The sequence below is a fragment of the Haemaphysalis longicornis genome, unplaced genomic scaffold (genome assembly GCF_048455015.1).
Source record: "Haemaphysalis longicornis isolate Haplotype H1 unplaced genomic scaffold, Haemaphysalis longicornis Haplotype H1 scaffold_63, whole genome shotgun sequence".
Lineage (NCBI taxonomy): Eukaryota > Metazoa > Arthropoda > Arachnida > Ixodida > Ixodidae > Haemaphysalis > Haemaphysalis longicornis.
In genome coordinates, this window is record NW_027526411.1 from 1,103,301 (window position 1) to 1,129,191 (window position 25,891).

The following is a 25,891-nucleotide window of genomic DNA, read 5'->3' on the forward strand; positions in this document are numbered from 1 at the left end:
TGCTTGAGTCAGTGACAACAGCATATGACGAAAAAAAAGGAGTGTGCATGGGGGGGGGGGAGTAGGAGGGGGGGGGGGGGGGGACTACATGCTTTTAGCCCACACACTTGCAGCATCACTTCTCGTACATCCCACTGAATTACAGGGACGCTGAATTGCGGCTTTATTCTGCTGTTTAACTTACGTATACTATTATCTGACTCCACAGCAAAAGTCTAGAAGCTTTGTTTGTCTCCTATGGGCAGAGATAATACCAAGTAATGATATCAGACAGGCATATATTGCGTTGTCGTTTCGCGCAGTCGGAGCCACAAATTCATTTTTGCACGTTTTATGGTCAATATTGAATTCTTGCTCATTAACACACAAATTTCGCATTTTGCTAGCATGCTAGCAATCCGCTAAATTTCATCTTGTGAACTTGCCAATGTGCGGTCTTAGACGGCGTGAGTGAGTCAGCAGAGACTATGGTATGAAAAAAGAAAGAAAAGAAGAACACAATAATGGAATTTTTTTTATTAAAAACCGCATGTATATCAGCTGAAAAAAGTTGCAACGTGGCCTAAACATTCATCACGTAAGGCAATTTGGCAGTGTTTACAACCCTCTTCATTTTTAAGGGTTGATTGAAAGCATTTCCACTCAAGCTACAACCATTTAACAGAATCGACAGCTGGGCTAGTGGGTTTCACTTCATGGCAGGTATGTGCCATGCAAAAAGACACTGACGTTTGAGAAAACAAAGGGACATGACAGCACTGACATGCAACTGATTTTCGTTTGTGGTCGCACGTTTTTCATGCAACTCCATGCACCTTGGCCAACCTGGCAGGTGCGTTAACGTTCGGCTCCAGGAACATCGAAAATCGCACTCATAGATGCACATCCCTCAGCAGTGAGGGACCCGCTATCAAGCCATGTTCAAGCTAGTGTTACATCACTTATCTATCTTCTCCCAGCATAGAGGCCTTCTACATACAAAAAAAGGGGGCAGTTGTGTCAGCCCTGCACAAGTGGCACCACGTGAGAAGTAATTAACTTTTCTAGAGAACAGATTTAGATACGGTTTTGTTGAGCTGCTTGTATCTTCTTCCTCACATGTGTGTCAATAAGGTGATGGGCTGTAGACGTGGGTACATGTGAGTGTACATAGTTCTCTGTTAGGTCATTTTAACAGTCATCAACATCATCATCAGCAGCAGCAGCAGCCTATCTACACCCACTGCAGGACAAAGGCCTCTCTCATGGATCTCGAATAGTCCCGGTCCTGTGCTAACTGCGACCAATTTACCCCCGCAAACTTCTTGATCTCATCTGCCCACCTGACTTTCTGCCGCCCCCTGCTGCGCTTGCCTTCTCTAGGGATCCACTCTGGTACCCTTAATGACCAACGGTTATTTTGCCTTCGCATTACATGCCCGGCCCAAGTCCATTTCTTCTTCTTAATTTCTACTAACATGTCCTTAACACACATTTGTTCCCTGACCCGCTGCACTCTCTTCTTGTCCCTTAATGTTGCACCTATCATCTTCCGTTCCATTGCTCGCTGAGACGTCCTCAATTTAGGTTGAACCCTCTTTGTGGGCCTCCAAGGTTCTGCCCCGTAGGTGAGCACCGGTAAGATGCCGCTGCCATGCACTTTCCTCTTCAGGGACAATGGTGGGCTGCCATTCATTATCCGAGAATGCCTGCCAAATGCACTCCACCCCATTATTATCCTTCCAATTATCCCTGCCTCATGGTTGGGATCCGGGGTCACTACTTTGCATATCATTACATTTAATTAACCTTCTGCATTGCACTGAAAGTACCGGGCTTGTACCTATCTTAGAAAGAAAAATATCGAAATCAGCACACATCAGTCACGTACTCCAGCTCGTTCTCTAAAAACCACCCGGGGTCCCTCACGGTGCCGCTGCCCATTCTCGTGGTTCCAAACAGGGCCAGCCTGGCCATCTGGCCAAAAGTCCGGTTGTAGCGACCCACACTGGAAACGGTCAGCGGACCGAAGGTGTCGGAGGCGACGAGGTATTCCCGGTGGCGGAACAGCAGGTGGATGGCGAAGTAGCGCCGCCAGTCGGGCTTGCAGACGCCGTACAGGAGGTGCGCCACGTTGTGCACGCCAAAGTCGTAAGGCACGCGGTGGACCAGGTGCGGGTGAGGCACGAGGATCATCTCGGTGGGCAGCCGGCCGGCGTTCCAGTACCAGAGCTCGGCCCGGTAGTACCGGTACGAGTTGTACCACAGCTTGAGGAACCGGGCGTTCTTGTGGGCCACCAGCACCTGGGACACGGGAGAGAGGGGAGAACATTGAGTGCCAAGTCACCTTGAAATGTATAAGTTTGAAACTTAAATATTCGCAGAAACTCCCTTTCAACTCGTCATTGTCGGATGAATGCATAAGCTGCTCTGCTATATTCCAAGCCCTTTTTAAGTTGGCTTCACTACAACACACAGATACATTGCTCGGAAGATATTTCGAGCACCATATTAATAAGCTGTCTTATGAAAGAATATGAAGGCCTCAGGGCCTCCATGCTTTTACAAAATTATTTTTTTAAGTTCAGAGCACTTTGGGGGCTCGTTTTGTCATCGTAGCTCGCTGTAATGGTTGATGACAAACGACTGCCAAAATCGGGCGGTGCCACGAGATAACGGACCCAAGTAGAGCCCGGCGTTCCATCGTAGGGCGTCCCGCACAGGCTTCAAAAACCAAGCAGTTTAAATAGTCATAATTGTTCGAAACTCGTGAAACGCTGGCGCTTGTCATACATCTCCCCGTTGTTTAGCGCAAAAAAACCTGCAGGTACATTTGACGCAAAATACACGTAATTAACCAGCCGCACCCACGTTCATTTACGTTCAGAACGCTCGTTGGGTTGGTTTTTGCGATAATAAGCGAAAAAAAGTGGCAGTGCAACGCCGGCACTTTCAACAGTGCAACGCTGGCGCTGTTTCAGGCACGGGGTGCGCGAGCACTACGGAGGCGGGAAATTTCAAATGCATTGGGTGGTAGCAGTGAACGGATAACGGCGCCACAGCCCATTATGGTAAATCATTTTCTCTTCACTTCCGTCAGCTTTCACGTTGAATGGAACGGCTTTAGGTATTTTTTAAGACAGCTTGAAAAGTGCATAATTTGCCGTACTAAGAAAAAGTAAGTGAACGAAAACTGCGCCCTGAAATTACTTTATAAGAGAATTTTTGAGCCATATTATCTACCCTCCCCTTGAAAGAGCACCCGATGCCCTTGAACAGCTTTCCAGAAGGTAACACTGGCAACAAAATGGATTTACCAATGTGCAGGTTTACAACCAAATTTTAGAACCTAATCCAAGTAGCCTCTAAGTGCCCTCACACTTCATGCGATTCCTCTGTTCTGCTACTCAGGCAACTACCGATTTCACTTTATTTGAACTCACTCAAACGACCTAAACCTACGAATGTTCCCTAATCCTGAATGCTTAAGTTTCCTTTCACTAGGTTGATTGCAGGGTTTGATGCGCCGACGCAACGCAGGCGATGAGGTGCGCCGTAGTGTGGGACTCCGGAGTAATTTGGACCACCTGGGGATCCTTGAAGTGCACCGACCTTTTACTAGGTGCACCATTCACCCTACTTTGGTACCCTTTCTACCGTGCAACACTTTTTCAGCTTTTTTCTAAATCTCAAATGCTTTCAGGACGTCGTCAACAAGTGCATTCTACAAGTGCATCTAGTTTTACTAGGGCCCACATAGTACTGCAGCCGAAAATTACTCCTCTGCTCCCACGAAACAAACATTTCTCTCTCTTCTCTGGTCTTGGCTTGAGTAGTGGAATGACGTTGCTTGAGTGATGTCGCGAGTATTGGCTGTCTTCCTTCTGGCTGCAGCAAATAGTGCATTTGATGGCCACTTTGAAGGAAATCGCAACAAAATCGAGGCAGGAACTGGAAGGCTTATCTGTTAAGACGAGCAAATAACGCAGTGCCGCTTTGTGCTGCGATAATAGCTTTTGCGGTGGATCCACACACAAAGGAAAGAGGGAAAGCGTTCGCCGGAAGTGCTGCAGGGCCCTTTCAAGCTTTTCTCTAAAGGTGCATCGTGAAGCCCAAGTTTCTACACCACGAGTGAAACACCGAACGCATCCACTCCCACTGCAATTGCTAACGGTGAGGTACGCTGTTTGCCACACTAAAGTGTTGCTTGAAAGTGGCCTAGTATAAGGGTCGTTTTAGTGTAACGATGGCTGCCAGGGCTCTAAGCAAACATTTGTCCATTCATAGGCATGCATGTACATCACGACACATTGACGTTATCATGAAAGATGCTGCTTATTAAGCTGGGTATGACCTGCTGTGCATGTTAGCCAGCAAGTGGAGTAACGACTGAGATCGTCCTCCTTCATCAAAGACAAAGGGGGATCTATGAGGAGAGGAATGAAAAGAGAAATGTTGTAATGTCATCGCTTTCGAAAGACTCACTTGTGACATCTGGTAGGAAGTTTCGCCCACTTGCTTTCTTGCCTTTTGACCTAGCACTGTATACAGTGCAATCCAAGGGAATCATGCGCATCTATTCCTTCTCATTATTTGATTACTCTTGTTTTGGGGCAGCTCCTCTGTATAGCCTTTTTAGATTACTTCACACACCCTCACGTTTAGCTCCAAACCCACCCCTATGCTGTTCCTCTACAGGTGCCACATAATTTTTCCAAACATCCTTTGAGAAGGAGTTTAGTGCGTAAATCTCGAGCGTCTCAAACACCTCTACTCACTCATACCTCTCCTAGAACAAAATCTCTTTACCACGAGCGGCTTTATAGATGGCGACTTGCCCATGTTCAGAGATTTAATTTTGCCTGTCTGACTTTTTTTTTTTTTTTTAAGTTCTCTCCAGCACCGCTGCACTGGCATGTACTGCATTTGGTCATCGCTTACAAAGTTGGCCACCCTTTCTTGTCCGCTATTCATCTGCTATATGCGCAACTGCTAGGTCTGCCATTAATGTTATTTCATTCTGTTTACCGAGTCGTTGCAACTAGTAGTCTTTGCTGACTAGCCATCCAGCTTGTGTACACATGCTGTCAACTGAATTTTTTGTACCGTAGTTCCAGCACTCTATTATATTGTGTGAAAGTTTATGTCCCGCTGTCCAAGACAAGCACCAGCATGGCAAAGAGAATTTGTTTCATGAGTTTCTTGTAATTTTGGTATGCCAGCTGTGACTGAAGAGAACATCTTTGAATGTAGATGGAAAGCTTTTTCATTAAACGAATTTCAACTAAGCTGAACAGCTGCCTAATATTGCGTATTTCTCGTAGCTAATGCAGGCATGTGACGTTCTGTTGTGGCGCTAGTTTTACAAAAGTTCCAGGCCCCGGGAAAAAGCCACGAATTCTGAGTGACCGCAGTAAAATTAGCAGCCTTCAGTTCATGAACAGTGATTACAGCAAGGGCCTGAAACTTCCAAGACTACAGCTGGATGCTGTTTGTTCAATGTTTCCCAGGTACCCAGCACTCCTTCATAAAAACGGACCAAGAGATGAACACCAGCCCCGTGCACGGGTGTGGCAGATACCAGAAGAATCAGGTGGCTCATGATAGCACCAAGGTTGCTTTGAATAAAGCTTGGGAAGAAATGCGGGGCCTTCTTTTCCCAGGCCTACGAATGCAATTGATGCCTGCCCAGATCAGGATGCCGTCGGTGGGGTTATGCAAGTTACCGTGCCTGTAGTTTATAACACCCCATTCCTTTACCAGAGGTCACCCAGATGCCTAGTGAGCCCAACGTAGGAACGGTCGAGGGAACATTACCAAGTTCCCCTTCTGAGATGGTATACTGTCCTGAATCAGCATCAGAAATTAATGTTGTGCCCTTTCGCGTACTAGGAGTGCGCGAATAGTGATTCTTTGTTTCAATGCATGTAATTATTTTATTTGAACCACCACGAATCGAAGCAAATATTTTCGAATCGAAGAGATGGATATTTTTGAACCGAGTCAAAGAGAGGTAAGAGGTGCGCCTCGAAAGCACCTCCTCTTGTCGCTTGGCCGCACGTCACCAGAGCAGTGCAGCAAAGCCCATCGCTGCTAGCAGTAAACACCAGTGCATGTTTTCAAACTTCAAAATAATTTAAAAATTTATTCAAAATTTCATGGAAGCGCTGTTTGATTCGTAGTTGAATTGAATGTTGTGTTATTCGCTCCAGTACTCGAAAGTTTAAAACATTCGCTGACTTTTCACACATACGACTACTGCATGCCTCTAGATTTCTTTTTTTTTTTGTAATTCAACCAAAATTATTTACTCAAAGCTATAAGCCTCTAAGCCAAAAGTGGTCACACGGTTATAAGAAGCAGAAAAACAATGCTGTCGGTCGTAAACATCACAAAACTTGTCAAGAAGGCAAAAGAAATCAGAAACAAATGCCAGAGGCTGCAAAAGGAAAAGGGGGAAGTGCAGCTAGAAGTGTCAGTACCAACACAGAAGGTAAGAAGAAGACAGGCCCAAATGAAGAAAAGCAGCTTCACTGCCCTCCTGGTACATGGCACAAGCAGCAAGTCTTACTCGTCAGATTTATCGAAACAAATTTCCTAACAAACATGGCTGTCCACCAAGAAAATGTTCAGTAGCGTGACCCAAAAGGTCTTTTTTCTGCAAGGATAGGTTGCATTCTTAAATGCCCAGAAAGGTTGCTGGTACGAGGTGACGGCGAACTTTAATGGGCAAGATTGCTATGTCAACACAACATGCTTAAAGGAAACCGAGATCCATATTCAGGCAAAATACAAGATGGCTGCAGCACATAAGAGAGAGTGAAGTAGCCGACAGGGTTCAGACATCATGATAACAGTCGCTTGTATTCGCTATCTGTTCCTACATTATAATAAACCCAGTTAACCCAGTATAATCGAATTCCAGTGTTCTATACCGGTACCGACAACAAAACAAAAGCCATGAGCTTTGTTATTGGATTTTAAAAGGTCCGGGCCAAATACCACCCCATAGCAGCCGAGACCTAGGCTGGTGGGGCAGTGCGCTCGTTTGCTCGCTGATGTCACGATTCGGGGCAACCCCTGAAGAGGATGGTGGACAAAAAGCAACCCTGGTACAAAGACGAGTGCCGAAGAGGAAGAACAAGCTGTGGAAGTTGGACTTCACCCCATGAAGGAGCCCAATCAAGGAGCTCACTGCTGAAAAATGGACAGCAGCATTGAATAGAGGAGGGACGCATTAGGCAATGTCAAGAGCACCCAATCGTAAAATATATAGCATTGGAGCAGGACACCCATAGTGGAGACGTGCAGCAGGAAGGAGCAGCACAAGGAGGTGCTAACGTCATGGAGAAGCAAGCCAGGGGTGACCAGGGAATCGATGTCGCAATGCAAGTTTGGGAGGGAGCGAACTGACGGCACATCGGTTATAGCTTTCGCTTCGCTCCGGCAACTTGTTGGCCCCAGCGGCAACAGTCAACGGTCTTTGCGCTGCGCCATCACGCCGTCGATCTCGCTTTGACGGCCCCCATGGCGACACTCCGGGTTCTGCCGGTGCCTTCTGCAGTCGACAGCTACCCCGAGAGCAGCCATCCAGGTCCGACTTCCACAAGTACAACTACTCCAGCTGAAACCCATCACAACTTCGCTACGGTGCCACTAACTCGTCACACCCTTGCCATGTCTCGGACATGCCACTGCCAGTGACTGGCGCTGTAGTTTTGACTCTAGTTATAACTGCAATGACTGGCATTTGTAGTTAAAAAACTTTGCCTTATGACTTCATACAGGCTTTAGCAAATGGCAACTTTGTTTGCTTCAGGGTTATTTAGTCATTTTGGGTTACAAGTTTCTTTTATATAGTTTTGTGCCATTTTGTTCTTTGTTTGCTGTTTTATTTGCTTGGGGGTTCGCCTCACGAGAGATAAATAAGCGTTGTTCAACCTTCCTCTGTTTGCCGTGTCCTTCTTTGCGAGTGAAGACATGCGACACCTGGTGTAGGTGAACCTGTATAATTCCCCTAACTGGAATCTTGCGTCTTCAACCCAGCAGCACTTAAAGGTGTAACCACATGGAGAATTTGGTAAGCGATGCAACCAGTGAGAGCGACAAGCAATAGATCGGGTTGTCGCTCAGCAGCCTCTGTCACTGACTTTTGCAGTGTTGTTCAATTCAAGCCAGACAGAAACTTCACTGGTCACCAAGAAATGGTAGGAGCAAGGGCCTATAGCAGCAAGCATTGTGTGGCCTACGCAGTTTACTCATAGCAATGTCCGTATCCAGTACATGTTCGGGTTGCTTTCATTTGCTCTGTGGAGCCTAGCCAAAACTGAAACCATGAGACCACTGTTTTAATACTACAGGGGAGCGAGAAACAGGGACTAAAGGTGAGGCACACAGGACGAGGACACTGCATGCTTTCATGCTGCTATGAATAAGCTGAGCACTGACCGATTCGATCGACTTTGAATGGCCATATGTGGGACAAAGAAGAACGTGCGTTTCGTCGCCGATTCCACCAGACGTACAACCCCTGTTTATGTGTGTGCATGTAACTGCAGCATCCTCTAATGGGAAAGAGCGCAAATTGACCAGAGAAGCACTCGCAGCAACGTGGCTGTATTGGCGAACGGCAATGTGCAGTGACTCTTCCATTGCGTTAGGTTGCTGCATCACGAAAATTGTTTCACGTCATTGGCCCTTACGGCAAAAGAAAAAAAACGTCATTAGTCATCTGTTCAGATTAGATACCTCTTGAGTAGATCCCAACTGTGAGTCCAGTGCTTCATTCTGTCAAGTCTTCCAGGTCGGTTTGCCATATCTTTTCTTAAAGGTGCTGCTACGCCACAGCAACGTAACGGAGTCTCGGAAAGGGTTGGGAGGGATTTTACAACGCCTGCGAGGCGCCTGCCAGCAAACTCTTCCCCACCGCCCTCAGCCGCGCCTAGTTCCCAAACACATACCGCGCAAATGTCCGCAACTGTCACGCTTGTGACAAGAACTTTGTGCAGCGGTACAACAGTGCGCAGAGAGACAGCGCATTCTCACCTGCGTGCCGAGAGCCTGGTTCGGATACCAGCCCAGAGCCATCTCGAAGTGCCGGAACGGGTCGAGGGAGCGGACGAGGTACGAGTCGCCGTCGAGGAAGATGCCTCCGTACTTGCGCAGTATCCGCAGCCGCGCTATGTCAGACGCGTGGTAGATGGAGCTGAGCCGCTTGCCGAACACGTACCGGGGCCTCTTGATCGTCTCCAGCCTCAGGCCGGGGATGGCGGACACGAGCGGCCAGTGCGGACTCGACCGGGTCGACTCGTCGCAGCGGTCGCAGTGGACCACCAGCGACACGGGCCGCTGCTGGATCCACGCTGCGCGGATGCACACGGCCTCGACGAACGTCAGCGACGCGTTACCGAGGCGCACGAAGTGCACCACGTTGGGCACGATGGCGTGCTCGAAGCCCGTCACGTTGTCGGCACTGCCGAAGTCCACGATGTCGCCGGCCCACCAGTTCCGCGCGGAGGTGGACAGACGATCCGCGCGGATGGGGCGCTTGAGCAAAATCAGGATGGCAAAAACTGCCGCGGCGGCGATGGTTAGTAGAGCGACGCGACGGGTATAACGCATCGCGAGGCGATGACATCGTACTGTTTTCACGGTGAATGCTACTTCTTTCAGGATACTCCGATCAGTGGCTCGGGTGATTTCGAAACGTAAACACGTCCACGCCCGCGAGAAGCAACCGGAAGCAGCAGAGCGGAAGCTAGCTTTAATGGAGGATCCCATGGAGTTGCTGCCATGGAGGAATGGTTGCTGCCCCCTGAAGCGATTAAAGGACGGCGCCATTAAGCCTTTCTTTCTGTTCCTTTTTTTTGCAGTGATGATGAAGTGGTTGTTGGGGGGGGGGGGGGGGGGGAAGGGGTCGAGTTTTGGCTGTACTAGATCTGTTTTCTATCGGGTGACCGACAGCAGGGTTGACACGAGTTCAATATCTTGCATTGGGAAGACACACAAGAACAAACCCTTTTCGCAGCATTCCGGCTTGCATAAATAACTCGCAGAAAAGTCGCGCGTTGGTGAGTCTTGCATCCTCCGGGGGCGGACACTTTGCCGTTTATCCGGACTTGTTACTGTTCAAAGCTCTTCTGTACACCATCAAACTGCTGCATCCTCATCCCAGTCGGGTGCAACGTTTGTAAACGTTTGTCGGGCCCACCAATTGCAGAGATTTTAAAACTGTGTTATTGGGAAAACAGAACTCCCCCCTTTTAGACAAATGAGCATTGTACAAATTCCACTCCAGCCAACTTCTGCTCATTCATTCAACCAAGCCGTCAATCAACCAATCAATCCACGGATTCACGGAACCTTTCCTTTACTCCATGCACAGATTTGTATCCAAGCAATCAAAGAGGCGACCATTGTTTTCAAAGCAGCATTTCGAGGACAAGTGATGGTGTTCTGTAATCGGGAAAGTTAAAACAGACCCGTTTTCCGTAAAGATACGTCCGATTCAAGAACTTAGTCTAATGGTTCGAAAGCTTCAGTCTCCGCCAAACAAGCAAGAGATTTTGTCATATGACCCGATGGCTGCTGGTGAAAGTTGGTAGGAGACGCGGCGACGTTGTCGCAATGCCCTTCTGACCGATCGAAAGATTAATTCGTCATCACTTTCTCGGGATTATGAGTATGCCAACATTTTGAGCGGCTTAGGTTAATTAGTCTTCCCCGCACGCACTAACAGCATAATCGATCATGAACGCTTTCGCGCCCCCGTGGTGAACCAGCGCGTTTCGGTGTCAGCTGAATACCCCAGAAATTTATGCGTGCAGAAAAATGACATATATTATTCAGGTATCCAGGCGTATACCCCGTGAAATTAAATGGAAGCCACTCCAGCAAGACATTATAATTTCCAGCTTCATTTGTGACTATTTAGCTGGAACGATCACGCACCTTCTAACTAGAAAAATTCTTATTCTAGCTAGAGACGATTATTTCCAGCTTGCAGTTTTTTTTTTTTTTTTGCCTTCCAGCTGGACTGACAAATGCCAGCTGCCAGCCGGAACAAAATCTCAATCCAGCTATAAATCATCGAGCTAGAAACTGAATTTCTAGCTAAGAATTCTGCCTATAGAATTTCTAGCTAGAAGAAATTTCTGGCTGGAAAAAAATATTTTCACCTGGGTATACTCTCTATTTTTTATTTTTCTTATTTTGCCGGCGGCGTGTAACACTTTCCAAATAGATCTAACTGCGCCACTGGTAGCAGCCGACCAAGGGTTCCTTTAGTAAAGATTTAGAGGAGGAACGTGACAGCAACGATATGCTAGCTTTGCCCGAAAAAGAACAGCGCTGATTCGAAAAAAAAATCCTGGGTCCACGGAGCAAGATAAACAGGAGCGCCGACTTCGCTCTCTCCGGCGGGCTCTTAATGTCCATAACTCGCGGAGCACAATGTAGATGGCGCAGCGAATGGGGCCGGCGGCGGCTAAGCGGCCGGCGTTCCCCGTGCGCCGGCGGGCGAGTTGGCGGAACGCATTCCGTCGGCTCTGTCGTCTGCTTCGGCAACGGTAGTTTTGGGCACGGACTGCTTTGGGCCTGCTTTGGCGCCGCTTCGCGGTCATGGCGCGCCTCCTTCGCACAGTTGATTAACTTGCTCGACAGCACCTTCTGGGTAACCCGGACCCGAAGGAATTGAGTCGCCGTACGGCAAAGATACGTTAAGGATTGGTTTGCATGGCGGGAAAACAAAATATAGAGGCCACACACAAACATATGGCTGCTATACAAACACTACCTTTTGCGCGGTGCTCGCCGAAAATGTGGCTCCGTTTTGTAAATTTGGGAATAACAATTTGGCTGTGTTTTAACAGGTTTTACAAAAGGCGAAAGGAGCAATTGGTTTTGATCACTAGCGATTATAAAAGTTCCCTCAGTTTTCTCGCAGTTCTGCAACTTGCGTCCAAAACAGAGTGTGCCTAGAACGCGGGCCGGCACTTACACGCTCATCAGAAAAGAACAGAAATGCGATAACATCACCCGCGACTGCCCGCGACGTAGCAATCTGCTCAAGATCAAGTCCCTGACAGTGCGGTCTTTTCAGAAGCCTTCATTTCGCGATAACTCGCCGAAAGGAAAGGTTTAACGAGCCGGTTGTTTTGCTGGTCAGCCGCTTAAAAAAAATAAAAAAACGCCGGGAACCCTGGTTGGCCAAAAAATTGCAGCCATACAAATCCCAGTATTTTATTTGGAGTCGCGGTGTTATCGACGAGATAACACGACCGTAGAGCGACAGTGAACATCGGGCGGTAAGTTGCGGCATGAGTTAAAATGAAGTATGCGTTTGATATTCTTAGGTTCCTTATCAAGCTGACAGTGTTTTTGTGCACTTGATACAACAGGGCAGCCGTCCAATTCAGTCATTGGCACAGAAATGTGCATCATTGCCGTTTGCCGATGGAGACTCCGGGCGACCCTCGTAAGTGTTGTTCGTGCGCAGAAGCAGCATAAATAATTAAGCACGCGGCCGGAGAGCGGGATAACAACAGAGGGTAACCTTTGCGCTGCATCGATTCGTCGTAAGCAGAATCACGCTAGAGGTCGCGGGTTCGATTCCCGGCCGCGGCGGCCGCTTTTCTGATGGAGGCGAAAAGCAAAAACGCCCGTGTGTACGAGATTTCGGCGCACGTTAAAGATCCCCAGGTGGTCAAAATTAATCCGGAGCCCTCCACTACGGCGCGCCTCATCGCCTGCGTTGCGTCGGCGCGTTAAACTCTACAATCAATCAATCAAGAATCACGCTAGACTATGTTGTGGCGTTCCATATTACTCTTGCTCATTCTTTGGTGCTTCTGAAGTCATCGTCGTTCAGTTGCGTCTTACATGTGCTGGGTTAGTACAATATTTTTAGTGGATCTTCATAATGTCAGAATAAACGTTCCGGGAATAGGCGATCGCCATGTATGCGGTGGCGTGCGATTATCTGCGCCGTCTATTGCGGCCGCGCACGGGTGTTTAAATTCCGCGCGTGCACGCATGCCTCCTGCGTAGTAGGACAGGCATAAGACAGACGTCGCTGCGCAAGAAAAGATGCCTCTGGGGAGAGCGAAGAAGGGAAGAGCCATGTACAGAGGCACAGCGACGAGAGGGCGAACGAAGGAGGAAGAGAGCAAAGGGAAAGCTGGGCGGCCGGCGGCGCGTGGACATTATCGGCCCGAGCAAACGATTTTTTCTGGGCCACAGTCGGCGCTCCTCTTTATATCTTGCTCCGTGCCTGGGTCATTCCACTCTATGGATGGTTTTCTTTAGCACACGACGTTAAGGGGACGCAGAGCTTAGGTGAAAGGTATGAGCAAATTTTATTCATGTGCAGCTTTCCCGCTCATGGCAGTCCTTTCAACAGTGATTACTCTGCAATTTTTTAGCGAAATGAAAAGTTATTTTGCACAGCTAATATTTGAGGTGAATACTTGCATGCTTTGTGCACAGTTTCAAGTCGCGCACGTTGCGCGACTGGGTTCCTGAGCCATGGGAACTATCCCATAGAAATGCATGGGGAGTTAGATTTGACAGCGAATTACACAAAAAAATATTCAGAAACCTGAAATATTCTTTTAGCGTTTTAATCTTCACGCTGACTTCTAGCTTTATGCCAAATATCATTTTCCTAAAGTGGTTTTTCTAGGTTCCCGAGAGGTTGTAATTTTGAGCGAGAAAGCTGGGTATGTGCTCTTGAGAGTTGCCGGAGGTTATCCCTAACGAAGTCGCACACATACACGCACTTTTATTTTGGCTTTTTTGATCTCCCGAATGGTGCCTATTATTAAAAAATCTACTGAAGATGCATATCCAAGTGATGAACCGTAATGACCGCGTGCTAATTGCACACGTCGGGACGTTCGTTCTCCAATGCCTCGCGCTCCAAAGGCATGTTGAGACGGGAGTTCTTGTTTGCAGGCATGACAAAAATACATGCAACCCTACCTACCACACAAGCTTCGTTTACCAAACCACGGCACTTTTACCGAACTTCCGTGAAAAAGTGACTGGGGACACTGCTGCGGAACGGGCAGTGGTTCGACACCACCACCCGCAATCGCAGTCTACACGTGCGCAACAAGAGTGAACGTTTAATTGTGGCATTCGTGAACAAAAAGTTTCAGTATACTACATTAGGTGTGTAACGCAGAGTTTTCTTCTTCTTCTTCTTCTTTTTTTTTTTTTTTTTTTTTTTTTTGTAGCACGTGAGCTTCACTGGCCGAGGTTGAGCAGTTTCGCGTTGCTCCTGGAGAGCCGTGCTGTGCAAGCGCTGCACGTGGCAGCCCGGTCCGCTTGATGATCATACGAGGGGTGGCCGGGTGTACGTGGAACCGGTGGCTCGTGCGTCGCAGCAACACCGGCGTGCGCCTGTGGAACCACACCCCACGCGCCCAGCGTCTTCGCCGACCTCCGTTCCGCACGTGGCGGCCCGGTCCCCTTGATGATCATGCGAGGGGTGGCCGCGGGTGTGGACCCGATCGCTCGTGCGTCGCAGCAACACCACGGCGTACGCCTGTGGAACCAGCTTAGCTCTGGGGCGATTGGCGACGCTGCGCCGGAGCCGCTTGATAAATATACATGCGTCACATAATACGTATACCGTGTGTGTCATTGAAGCAGCCATAAGCACGATAATCAAGCTAATCCTAGACAACCAGGAAAGCTAAGAATAAATCTTAACTCAGGCTACGTATATCCTGGCATAGCAGAGCTAAGTGTGCTGATAGCGCCTATGCCGCGTATCGTGTGCCCGTGTTATCTGCTGCTTTCGCCCCGACGCGCCACGTGCAGTTTGTACGTGACGTCACCAGTCACATGTGTGTTTGTTATATATGTACGCTGGTGGCATGTAAAGGTTGTCATTATCTCGCCCGCATCGTCGGCGGCTCTGTCCCTTTCCAGGTTCTTGCGGCAGCCCAGCTGCACTCGGCCAACTTCTAGGCCGCAACACGACACTAAGCTGCTATTTTTTTTTTCTTAGAACACTACCCTACTTGCTACCGTTGACTCCATTTTGTGTCGTAGCTTCACTGCAATGCAACTTGGCATGCTGAAGAGCACCCTTTAAAGAGGCCATATATTGAGTAACGCACCTACGCAACAGAGGCGATGAGGTGCGCCGTAGTGGAGGGCTCCCCCTTAATTTCGACCACTTCGGGATCTTTAACGTGCGCCGAAATCTCGTACACACGGACGTTTTTGCTTTTCGGGGCCTCCATCAGAAAAGCGGCCGCCGCGGCCGGGAATCGAACCCGGGTCCCTGCGTTCCACACCACAGCGTCTTATATCCACTCAGCCACCGTGGCGGGGGCCGTAAAGACAAAATACAACCTTGTTCAATATGAAATAACTAGCCTTTGGTAACACATTCAACTCCGCTACAGCCACGAAAGACGTTTAAAAACAACCGCAAGAATTACGATATATATAGCCAAATTTTGACATTTTTCCGTGCTACAGTGACGTAATATTGTCAGGAACGATGTAACGTGGGCCAACCCCAAACCATATACGGTTGACATCCCTAAAACATAGCCAATATTGCACGTTGGCATTCAGTGACACGATCGAAGACAACTAGAGGTATACATATCGCAGTCATATGTTTTTTGGCGGTGATTTAGGTCGGCGGCTGCGGCAGCTGGGGCGGCCGCCAACCGCGCCAACAAGATTCTGTGTATCCATACAGAAATCGCCGCTGCTTCATGTCTTCATTAATAGCTCGATAATTTGTTTGAAGTTTCCGATAAAACTGGTGTCGTTGTTAGCAGGACAAAATGACCCTAACTTGTATTTTGTCTTCACCTTTAAAGGCAAACCTAAATTTGCCGGTAACGTTCTGGCCTATACTTCTTGCCGAATGTACGACCGCACGTTCGAAATGGGACACATGTTTGTAGCGCTGGAGAACACGTCGACGCTTGTCTTGCGTCTACGCGGCCGACTCGCTCGAGATGCAGCTCTCGGGCGGAAAGCTGTGGAAGGTGAGTGCAGTCGCATATCGAATGCGCTGTGGTCATTTCCAGGCAAAGCCTTATTTGCCGCTCTTGCGGTCTTTCGAGGGGCTGTTGGGGCTGCAGTTCATTGTGAAGTATTTCACGTGGAGCCCCTGCACGCGAAGAAGCACCCGTTTTCATTTCGATGAAATTGAAAGTCGCGCGCTTTCACTAAGAGATACTTTTATGATTACGTCAGTAACGAATAAGCGTGAAGCATTAGTAACTTTTTTTACTCATGAAAGTATTAATTTTCAAGTTGCTGCTAGTTATTTCAAAAATACAATCGATTACGGCTGGCTCCGATTGCCCCCTCCCCCATAGCCCTCTCCCATGCCCTCCCCTCCGCTGGTGAAATTGTGATGGAGGCGACCACGGCTGCGGCGGCAAAATATGCAAAATTAGAGTGATGTGCAGTGCGTGAAACATTATTGCTAGCATTACGACGCGACCAGAATTCGACGTGTAATTGTAAGCAGTGCCGTGGACACCAGCTCTTTGCCCACACGGCTCGAAGTTTTCATCTGTGTGTGTTCCCGCGGATGTCCTGGAACGGCGTGTGTTTTGCTTTTATGTTACGGTTGTCAAAGACGTTCGGGAGGCGCTTGTGCCCATGCATCGTCGAAGGTGAAGTCACGGCCCCACAGCAGCGCGTTGAAAGTGTGATTCGTCGGTGCTCGTTTGCGTTTGTGTAGCTCTGTAGGCGACCGCGGCTCGCACTGCGAATCGATGTCTTCTGCGGCGGTAGGCACCGTGATCGTCGAGGACACCGACGGATCTACACCGGACATGAAGATACTGCGGGCGAACCTCTACACTGCTGAAGACGCGGAGGAATGGTTCAAGAAGTACGGCGACGAGTCGTGCACGTCGTGGATCGTCAATTTCGTTAACAGCATGTGCACTAGGTTTGTAAGGGCCTGATCGTAAACTGGCGCGGACACACGCATGTCTTGACTGGTGACGGTAAGCAGGGCTGCGGAGGCCAGTGGACGTAGCCAGCATACTGCATATGGCTCAATTACGAACTTTGAAAACGCCGACTGGTCTTGTGTGCACCAAACAACTCAGTGGATAGGAGCAGGTTTAGGAGGCGATTGCAAAATCAATGCTGTCCCGAGAGAACAGTTACTGGAGTATAGATGTGTGCCAGGTGCCTGCGATTCTATCACTTGGGTAGAAGAAAGCTGCGGGCGTTTTGTGCGCAATTATTTTTGTGGCAAGGTGCGGGCATGGAAGGAAGGTGGTGGTGCTGGAGCGGCTTTGGCCAGACTTCAACATCATTCTCTTGCATACACTATTTTGCCCTGACAGGATGGGGTTGTGGTACTTGTCTGAGATTAGGTTGTGACGTCATGTGGACTACCATTCTGAACGGAGAGCCGCGGAATTTAAATGTGTAGTGGGATTGTGATGCTGCCTCAATCGCTACTCCTTAACTACAGTGAGAGGCTAGAATAAATGTTCAGTTCTGTTGAATAGTAGTACCGTAATCAAACTGCTTACCCAACTTTTTGGAGTAAGGGCCAGCTGCCATTTGGCACACACTTTTCATTGCAGTGTACTTTTACCAGGTTTACCGGAAGGTTTTGCAGGCAGAATGAACACTGGTCTTGCGAGACACACTTGAAGTGGTCATTGAACCATGAAAACACATTAAGGAGGTATAACTGGTTAAAGTTGATGCTTGGGCGAGTTCGTGTTCCGTAATCTTGAATTCACAACGCAATCAAGAAACGAGGACGATAGGGAACACGACACACAGGCACTGACTAACAACTGAAGTTTATTGCTGTGACGTCTGGCATATAAATACAGCAGAAATCAAGGCAACAAAGAAATCGACACATAACATGTGAAAATAAAACAATTCCGCCACGGCATCACTACCACCATGTGCTTACAAACCGTAGACTAGATAGTTGATTTCTTCTGATGATAGCGCGACAGAAGGGACACTTACACACTTTTCTTCTCTTTTTGCTATCTTATGAGCCTCAATAATTTCCCTCGTCAGTTTATGCTTATTTCTGCACAATATTGCGGTACTACTGAAGATAGGCTCGCACCCAGCTCGTGCTCCCTATCGTCCTCGTTTCTTGCTTGCGCTGTGAATTCAAGATTACATTAAAGAGGCCATGCAGACAAAGTATAAGTTTGTTCTATTCGAAAGATTTCGTGTTTTTTAGTGCCCCGAGCGCTTGTTCGGCAGCAAACGATGCCGCATTCACTGAGGTATTAATCAATTTAGGTTAAAGTTTTTCTTCTGCCGCCAAATCGCGTGTTTTCGTGACATCTGCCCAAAAGTCACTAACGAACTTCAAACGAACTAACTTCCAGTACGCCATTAGGCTCTGCAGCCTGCTCACCGTCAGTCCTCCCAGACAGCGCTGCCACACTCAGCCACGAACCGTTGCCCGCTTTCACTTTGTTTTTGACTATATTTGCATCTGGCTTGCTTTTGTTACTGTAGAAAGTAGTCGTTTCGTGAAACTTGGGGTATGCGCGACAAACGGGGCCACGTAAGACATCGCTTATGCCAGTCGACCAGTGCGGTGTATGACAAGTACAAAGCGGAGGACTGCTGTGGGGCAGCTAAAACAAGTGTAGTGCGCCCAATACCAACGGCAGTGCATATCGGTATTGGTATTTTCGTAACTTTCATTGTTTACCCCAACATTCTTACTGCCGTAAAATGAATAGGCATTACATTTAAGCGCAAACACCTCTTTCAGCAAGCTTATAAGCCCTGCCTAATTTGCTTTTGCTGGCCTCAGCCAATCGCAGAGCTGGCTGGTATGACATCGTAGGTTCTGTTGCGGGAAATGAGCTAGTGGGTCGCATGGCCATTCCCTTTTTTCCAAATTATATGGCTTATTTGAGAGAAGTGTGCGTTAAAAGTGGTGTCACCATGATGCTAACGAGGTGATCTTTCGAATGAACCAAACTTGCGTTTTGTCTGCGTGGCCCCTTTTAACCTCAAAAGCAATGTACATCTTGATATTTTGCCTTTCTTTGCGCAAGAAAAACTCCAATATCCTGCGGGGATTGGTGACTATTTTTTGTGCCTGTAAAAACTACTGGGAGATAACAGTGCTACCAATACACTCAATTTCAGCTTAGTTGGTGCACTCTCTAATGGATCTCCACTCCACTTATTCCGGTCCTGTGCTAACTGCGACCAATTTATCCCCGCAAACTCCATGATCTCATCTGCCCATCTCACTTTCTGCCACCCCCTGCCATGCTTGCCTTCTCTAGGGATACACTCTGTTATCCTTAGTGACCAACGGTTAACTTGCCTTTTCATTACATGCCCTGCCCACGCCCTTCTTAATTTCTACTAATATGTCCTTAATGTGCGTTTGTTCCCTGACCCACTCCGCTCTCTTCTTCTCCCTTAAAGGAGCACTGACACCAATTTTTTGGCAGTAATATTATTGTACAGTTCGCTTCCTTCACTCAACAGAATACCCTGGGTGAAATATGAGCGGCCTGCGATGTGAAGAACATAGTTTAATTGGATCTCATTTATCGCGCCGACAGAGCAGCGCGCGGAGCGGCACTCGGCAAATAGACATCAGCATGACATCACTCCAGGAGAGCCAAAAGAAGTGACGCGGCAGCGCTTGTCAAAAGCTCGTGACGTCACTTCATGCGCCCGGCCCCACGAGCGACGAGTGGGCGCAACACCCTCTCAAGCAGGCGCCAGTGATGTCCGCACAAAGCAGTGAGGTCAGGCAGGGAGTCTGTCATATGCGCCGTTCGGGATGAAAGCGCGGGAATTTGAAACAAATGATTTTCAGGCCGTTCAGTGTAATTAACTATTGCGCGCTGAAGTATTTGAAGTGCTATTTGAGGTTCGCCAGGCCATTAAGCATCGATAAAAGCAATAAAAGTGTTACATAAAATTTTCGTGTCAGTGCTCCTTTAAAGTTACACCTATCATCTTAAAAGATTCTGGAATCTTGGAAGACGTAAATCCAAAAGAAAGGTGACGTGAAGAACTTGAAAAATTACAGGCTGATCAGATTTTTTAGATCAGTGAGTGGCTTTTCTTGAGCCTCTGCCACTGTCTGCGTGGATTTTTTTAAAGGTGGACTTGAAAGAACGCGAGGAGAGGGTGGCAGCAAGAATTCATTCTGTGGCCATGCATTGAAATTCCGATTGCGGTGGCTACGCGGTTTCTTTTGTCGCGACAGATGCCGCTAGCTTAACCCTGGCCAAGTGCTCGTTGCGTTATCGTTGATACTCCGCGGCAGGATGGGATGCCAGCAGTGCAACGGGTGATACAGTAAACGCTCGTTAATTTGGACTTGAAGGGGAGCGTGAAATTGTTCGAATTAAGTGGAGTTCGAATTAACGGGCGGCCACTAGAATGAATGGGCATAGCGCCACACTGTGTGGGCAGAACACAAAAAAGCCACCTCTGGACTCGTTATAGCCAATCAGGCGTTACTACACCGTTTTCGCAGGTGATTTCGTAAGTAATGTTAGTGGAACTCAAACAGCGAAATGAAATTAAGGGGGGGACACTGGTCTTGAGGACATTTTTGTTATTTGTTAACCTATGTGCTTGAGATTTACACATTGAGTGTATTTCAACATCCTGAGCACAAATATGCAGTCAGTTTTCGTCTATGGGGTGTAAGTTTCGAGTTGTGCAACCTGTTATGTCACTCAGTTTCGGGCAATTTTTTCATTATGTACCTATGAAATACTCAAATAGCTTTTATCCCTTTGTGCTCTAGAAGGACCAGGGAGTGCAACATACCACTGCAGTAATTTTAGCATGGTATCTGCAAATGCTGTAAAATTTGTAAATGTCAGGTCATCAATTTACAGTGTTTTTGTAAAACTAACTGCATAAAGTTTCGTGCCACCAAAAAGAAATTCTGTACTGTTGTGAAGCTTTCGAATGCAGCAAAAATGATGTAAATTGAACCAGTACATCCCAAGATATTGTACCCAACAGCTGACCATGTGGGAAAAAAATTGGTTCTGAGAAAACAGGGCACGAAGTTTGCAAACATAGGCAAAAAATGGTCATTTAGGTGACGTCAAAGGGCGACAGCTTTGTGAATACTTATGATACAGCTATGATATTTTGCAGGCACATTCTGTGGGACCTGTAGACTGCAAATAAAGTTAATACAGAAAATTGATTTTTTGGCAAATTTTCGGTCCTCAAGACCAGTGTCCCCCCTTAATTAATCAAGCCAGTGATACAGCACAGAAACAGGCACCGACATGCATTCATGTGAGAAGCGAGCCGTAATGTGGAAAGAATGACGCTTTTGTGCTCGAAAATGCATTTATATTTACATGGCAGAGTCGAGGCAATCAAAATTGGAAGTAATCGGCCGATTACTTTTACTTTTGGGCCGACTTCTGGGTCGTCTTCTTCTTGGAAGAGCGGTGGAAGCCAGGGGAATCCCAGTTCGAATTAACCGTTGTGGATACCGACGCATTTGAATTATTGGAAGTTTTCCCCCATTGAAAATATACAAAGCTGTGCGAGGGCGTCATTTGAATTAATGTAAGTTCTAATTAATTGAGTTCGAATTAATGAGCTTTTACTGTATCATTCTCGACAATGTCAGTGCAATGCCACAGCATGGGCTGGCTGCTGGAGCCACTAGTTACCTAATAACACCACCACCACAAGGAGCTTGGATGGAGCAAGTAATTGGACGTCCGTGATGCATTGAGACCAACTCTAGTTACGGGGATCCACCCAAACCCCTCCGCGTCCGCTATCTTCCAGGATGGTGTACCACAAGGTGTGGGACTGCCACCTGAGCCACCGGAACAAGACCAGGAAGGGGCTGCAGCCGTCCTGCCCCGCACGACTGGACATCAAGGTCAAGATGGTGACCTTTGCGTCGCGGAGGAATGACCGCTTCTTGCGCCAGGACCCCCCCCTGCCGGCCGTCATCCGGCTCATTCGGGAGCACAACCACCCCGTCGGGTGTCCGGACGCGCCCCGGTCCTTGCGTCCCACCGCGGAGGCCCGCGCCCGCTTTGAGGGCTACTTTGAGTCGGGCATGACTCCAGCCCAGGTGAGGTGGATACGCGTTTGTCTGACGGGTGGGGTGGCGGTGATGGCGACGGTAGTAGACAGATAATAATAATAATAATAATACTTTTATTACACGGAACAGGAAAACTGTGCAAAGTCACAGGCCTGCCAAAGCCACAGTAGGCTTGAAGGGCACCGCCTGGCTGGCAGCGGAAATCCATGCACATAGCCGAACATAAAAGTAACAGAATAGGCTATTCAAGATGATACAATATAAACCTGAGTTCGAATACAAAACATTGGGAACTGTAAAATCGTTACAGGCTGCACTCTTCCACAGAGTGACGGGAAACTGAGCACACAAGCCAACAGAGGTGGGCATCAGCAGCAAGCAGAGTTGGGCAACTTCACAGCAAAATGCATGAAGGTGATTTTTCAGCTTACAACGACTGCTCGCTTCAAGTACACTGGGTGGCAATTTATTGAAGGACGACGGAACATAGTAGCGCCGCATTACTCTACCATACCTTGTAAGACACCGTGGTACCCGATACAGATCTCTTGGTCTAAGGCTACCCGTAAGAATGTATTTTTCTTTGTAGTCACTCGTCCAAAAATGTTTTAACACTATTGTTTTCATTAACAACATAGTAAAATTGGGCAATTGAACTCTGTGAAAATATTTGCACTTCCGGGGAAGTATACATTATAGGCTACATTTTTTAAGGGAGCTTAGAATGGAATTCAGCCTCTGTTGCCATCGAGCTGCGCAGTGACCGTACACTGTAATGCCGTAACGAAGAACACTGTAGCCCAGCGCATGCAAAACAATCTTCCGCACTGATAACTGCATAAAGTAACGCAAGTTGTACATAATACACGAAAGCGCGCGCAGCTTTTTACAGACGTATGCTAGATGAGAGTTCCATGTCAGGTCATTGTCAAAAATTACTCCGAGATATTTTACAGATGAAACATACTTCACCGGTTTGCACGCACAAGTAGAACATGAAGACGTATGCAAAATTAAGGGGTCATTAAGCACTACATTTTTTAATGGATTGTGGAAGCACACAAGCTGCGTTTTAATAGTATTAACCGTAATTAAATTAGTAGCGAACCAGTCCATTGCATGAGTTGCTGCAGTCTGCAACGATGCGATGGCCTGATGAACGTGTGAAGCGTAGGAAACTATCAAAGTGTCATCAGCGTATTGAAATAATGGAATGGAAACTGCATTACAAAGATCATTAACAAAAATATTAAAGAGCAGGGGGCTTAGTATCAAACCTTGAGGTACTCCAGATTTGATCGGTGAAAAGCTGCTACGAGACTCTCCTAGGGAGACACATTCACGCCGGCCATGCAAGAAATTTTGAAGCAACTGCAAGAATGGTCCTCTAAATCCAAGCAAGGAAAGTTTACGTAACAGAAGACTGTGGGGTACACTGTCAAAAGCTTTTTTTATATCTAAAAACAGAGCACAGGCAACTTGGTTATGCTCGAAAGGTATATATTTAACCAGTCGGAAACGTTTTCGAGCAGAGTTTGAGTGCCTCTTCCTTGAGCAAACCCATATTGGTGAGGCGAAATAACATTGTGAGTGTGTAAAAAGTCTGTCATACAGTCGAATCCCACTACAATGAAACTGACGGGACGTGCAAAAAATTTCGTTGAAGCGAAAATTCGTTGAAGCGAAATCTGCCCCAACACAGCACGGAAGGGCAATAAAAATAGCACGGTATATTTCCCAATCATTGGCAGCATAATACAATGTTTAGAAAAAAGAGTAATGCGCAGTAACGTCGTGTTTAGTCAGATAACAAACATACCAATTGTTATCTGTTTTTCTTTTACCAGCACCTGAAGAGCTGGTAAAAAAAAACAGATAACGGTGTGGGCGCACTGTGTGGGCGCACCGCGCATGTTTTCAGTGAAACTAAGTGTCCTGAATGGATAAAAAGATACAGATAGCTGGCGCTATGCTTATTTTATTCTAAAATAATTGTTCACACCCAGCCCAAATCATCAAAAATTTCGTTGAAGCGAAAGCAAGCCAGACAAATCGTTCGTAGTGGCGAGGACTTCGTTGCATTGACTTCTATGGCTAGCTGACGGGGACTTAGAAATATTTCGTTGAAGCGGAAATTTCGTTGAAGCGGACTTCGTTGTAGCGGGATTAGACTGTAATTCGAAACAGGTATTTTTCGAGTATCTTGGCGAGGCAAGATAGAATAGATATCGGCCTATAGTTTTCTATTTTGCTACGATCCCCACCTTTGTGAAGAGGAGTAACTATCGCTGCTTGCATACCAGTTGGTATGTTGCACGTAGCAATAATGTTGTTCAAAAGTGACAGCAGCACATTTTTTATGACGTCGAAATTCCGGCGCAGTTCCTAAATTGAAATTTTATCTATGCCTGGGCGTTTGTTAGGGTGGATGCTAGCTAAAAGTGACTGAAGCTCTTGTTCTGTGATGAAAGGCAGATAAGCAGATTGCAACAAACTGTTTGATAGCGTGCAGCTCTGCGCATCTGGCCTTGCAACAGCAGAAACTCGGGAAAAAAAGTTGTTGAAATCGTCAGCTATGCTTTGAGCGTTACCCGGAAAAGCAGCTAGAATAGAGGCAACGTTATTTCCACGTTTTTCTGTCCCTTTATTAAAGGGACAGAAAATTAACCTAATTATTTAATATTAGGTTATTAAGGGGGCAGACTGGTCTTAGAGCTATTTTTTTATTTACCAACCAATTTTAATTAAACTGCACTGCATTATAGAGTTTCTTGTGCTGATTTCACGTCTGCCATTCGATTTTTTGTAAGTTGATTATATTTTGAGTTAATTAATGATTAATTGCCATTATTTTGGGTCGCAGTTACAAAATAACCACTCCATACAGAATGGCAATTACCACGTGGCTAGGCAGACAAATGACTAAAGAATACAACATAGGAAGAACTTTTTTGATTAAGCTATTTTTGGTTGTTTCACAACACAGTGAACTTTGCCGCTGTGCCAGAAATGGATCGCAGGTGGTGCCACTTGAACACAATAATTATTTTCCAAAGCCTCCATTTGAAAAATTTGTTTCCAACATTGTATTCTCCACACATTTCGGTATCAGAAGCAAAAAGAGTTGTAGTTGTACCTGCTCTGGGTGCCGAGATATCGGAGGATGAAATGCTAGCTTTGCATTGCAAGAAAAGGGCCGTTTCACCATCGAATTCTGCGCTAACTGAGCTGTAGAGTGCACTTTAAAATGCTATTATAATATAATAACAACAAAATATGGTGCCTTTTGATGAGGAAATTTACAGACTGATAGAAAAATGGCAGTGGAGGCTGAAAATGCCATTTTCCCGAAAACGTTTTTTTTTTACAGTTTTTCGGCTCCAAAGACCCAACTGCCCCCTTAAAGACGGTAGTCTTTCTTGGGCTGCTTAAACGCAGAAATTTTCGTCTGTCTGTCTTTCTGTGACTCGATTCAGTCACCCGGCCAAAGGGAAACACAAGCTGCGCAATACTCTTATATACCCACAGCCAGATCCGAACGTCCAAGTGCAATGGCAATGTTCATACTTGTCAACATTGTTGAACAAGAACAAGACATTACGCAAACATAAGGCAGAAAATCAATACCTAAGTGATATTTGCAGTTTTCTTTTATTAAAAAAATTAATGGCTGCTTGGTTTTTACGATACCAAATGAAGTACTACATCAACTGCAGAAAGCCGTCACCTGCTGTTGCCCGCACTCCTGGCGGAATTTAAGAAATTATACGGCAACAGCAACGAAAGGTTCCACTAGATAGTTTCCACGTTCCGCTTGGAACGCTCGCGGAGTAGGGCCACGCGGTT

At 47.0% G+C, this 25,891-nt stretch overlaps 2 protein-coding genes across 3 annotated transcripts in view; one reads left to right on the top strand and one right to left on the bottom strand.

Annotated features, from left to right (window-relative positions):
- Positions 1-494: 494 nt before the first annotated feature.
- LOC144144150 (uncharacterized) lies at positions 495-9,735 on the bottom strand. The gene is made up of 2 exons (XM_077675528.1): positions 9,025-9,735; positions 495-2,283 (listed from the first exon to the last, which is right to left on the bottom strand). Exons 1-2 carry the CDS (start codon positions 9,598-9,600, stop codon positions 1,849-1,851), a joined length of 1,011 nt encoding a protein of 336 aa, XP_077531654.1. The 5' UTR covers positions 9,601-9,735; the 3' UTR covers positions 495-1,848.
- Positions 9,736-16,434: 6,699 nt separating this feature from the next.
- Positions 16,435-25,891, top strand: part of LOC144144151 (uncharacterized) — a 41,269-nt gene continuing 31,812 nt past the window's right edge. Inside the window, exons 1-2 of one of the 2 annotated variants that reach the window (XM_077675530.1) lie at positions 16,435-16,918; positions 21,778-22,072. In XM_077675530.1, coding sequence (XP_077531656.1) covers positions 16,740-16,918; positions 21,778-22,072 — 474 coding nt within the window. In that variant the 5' untranslated portion in view covers positions 16,435-16,739. The remainder of the gene's footprint in view (positions 16,919-21,777; positions 22,073-25,891) is intronic. The other variant, XM_077675529.1, reaches the window with a different exon arrangement.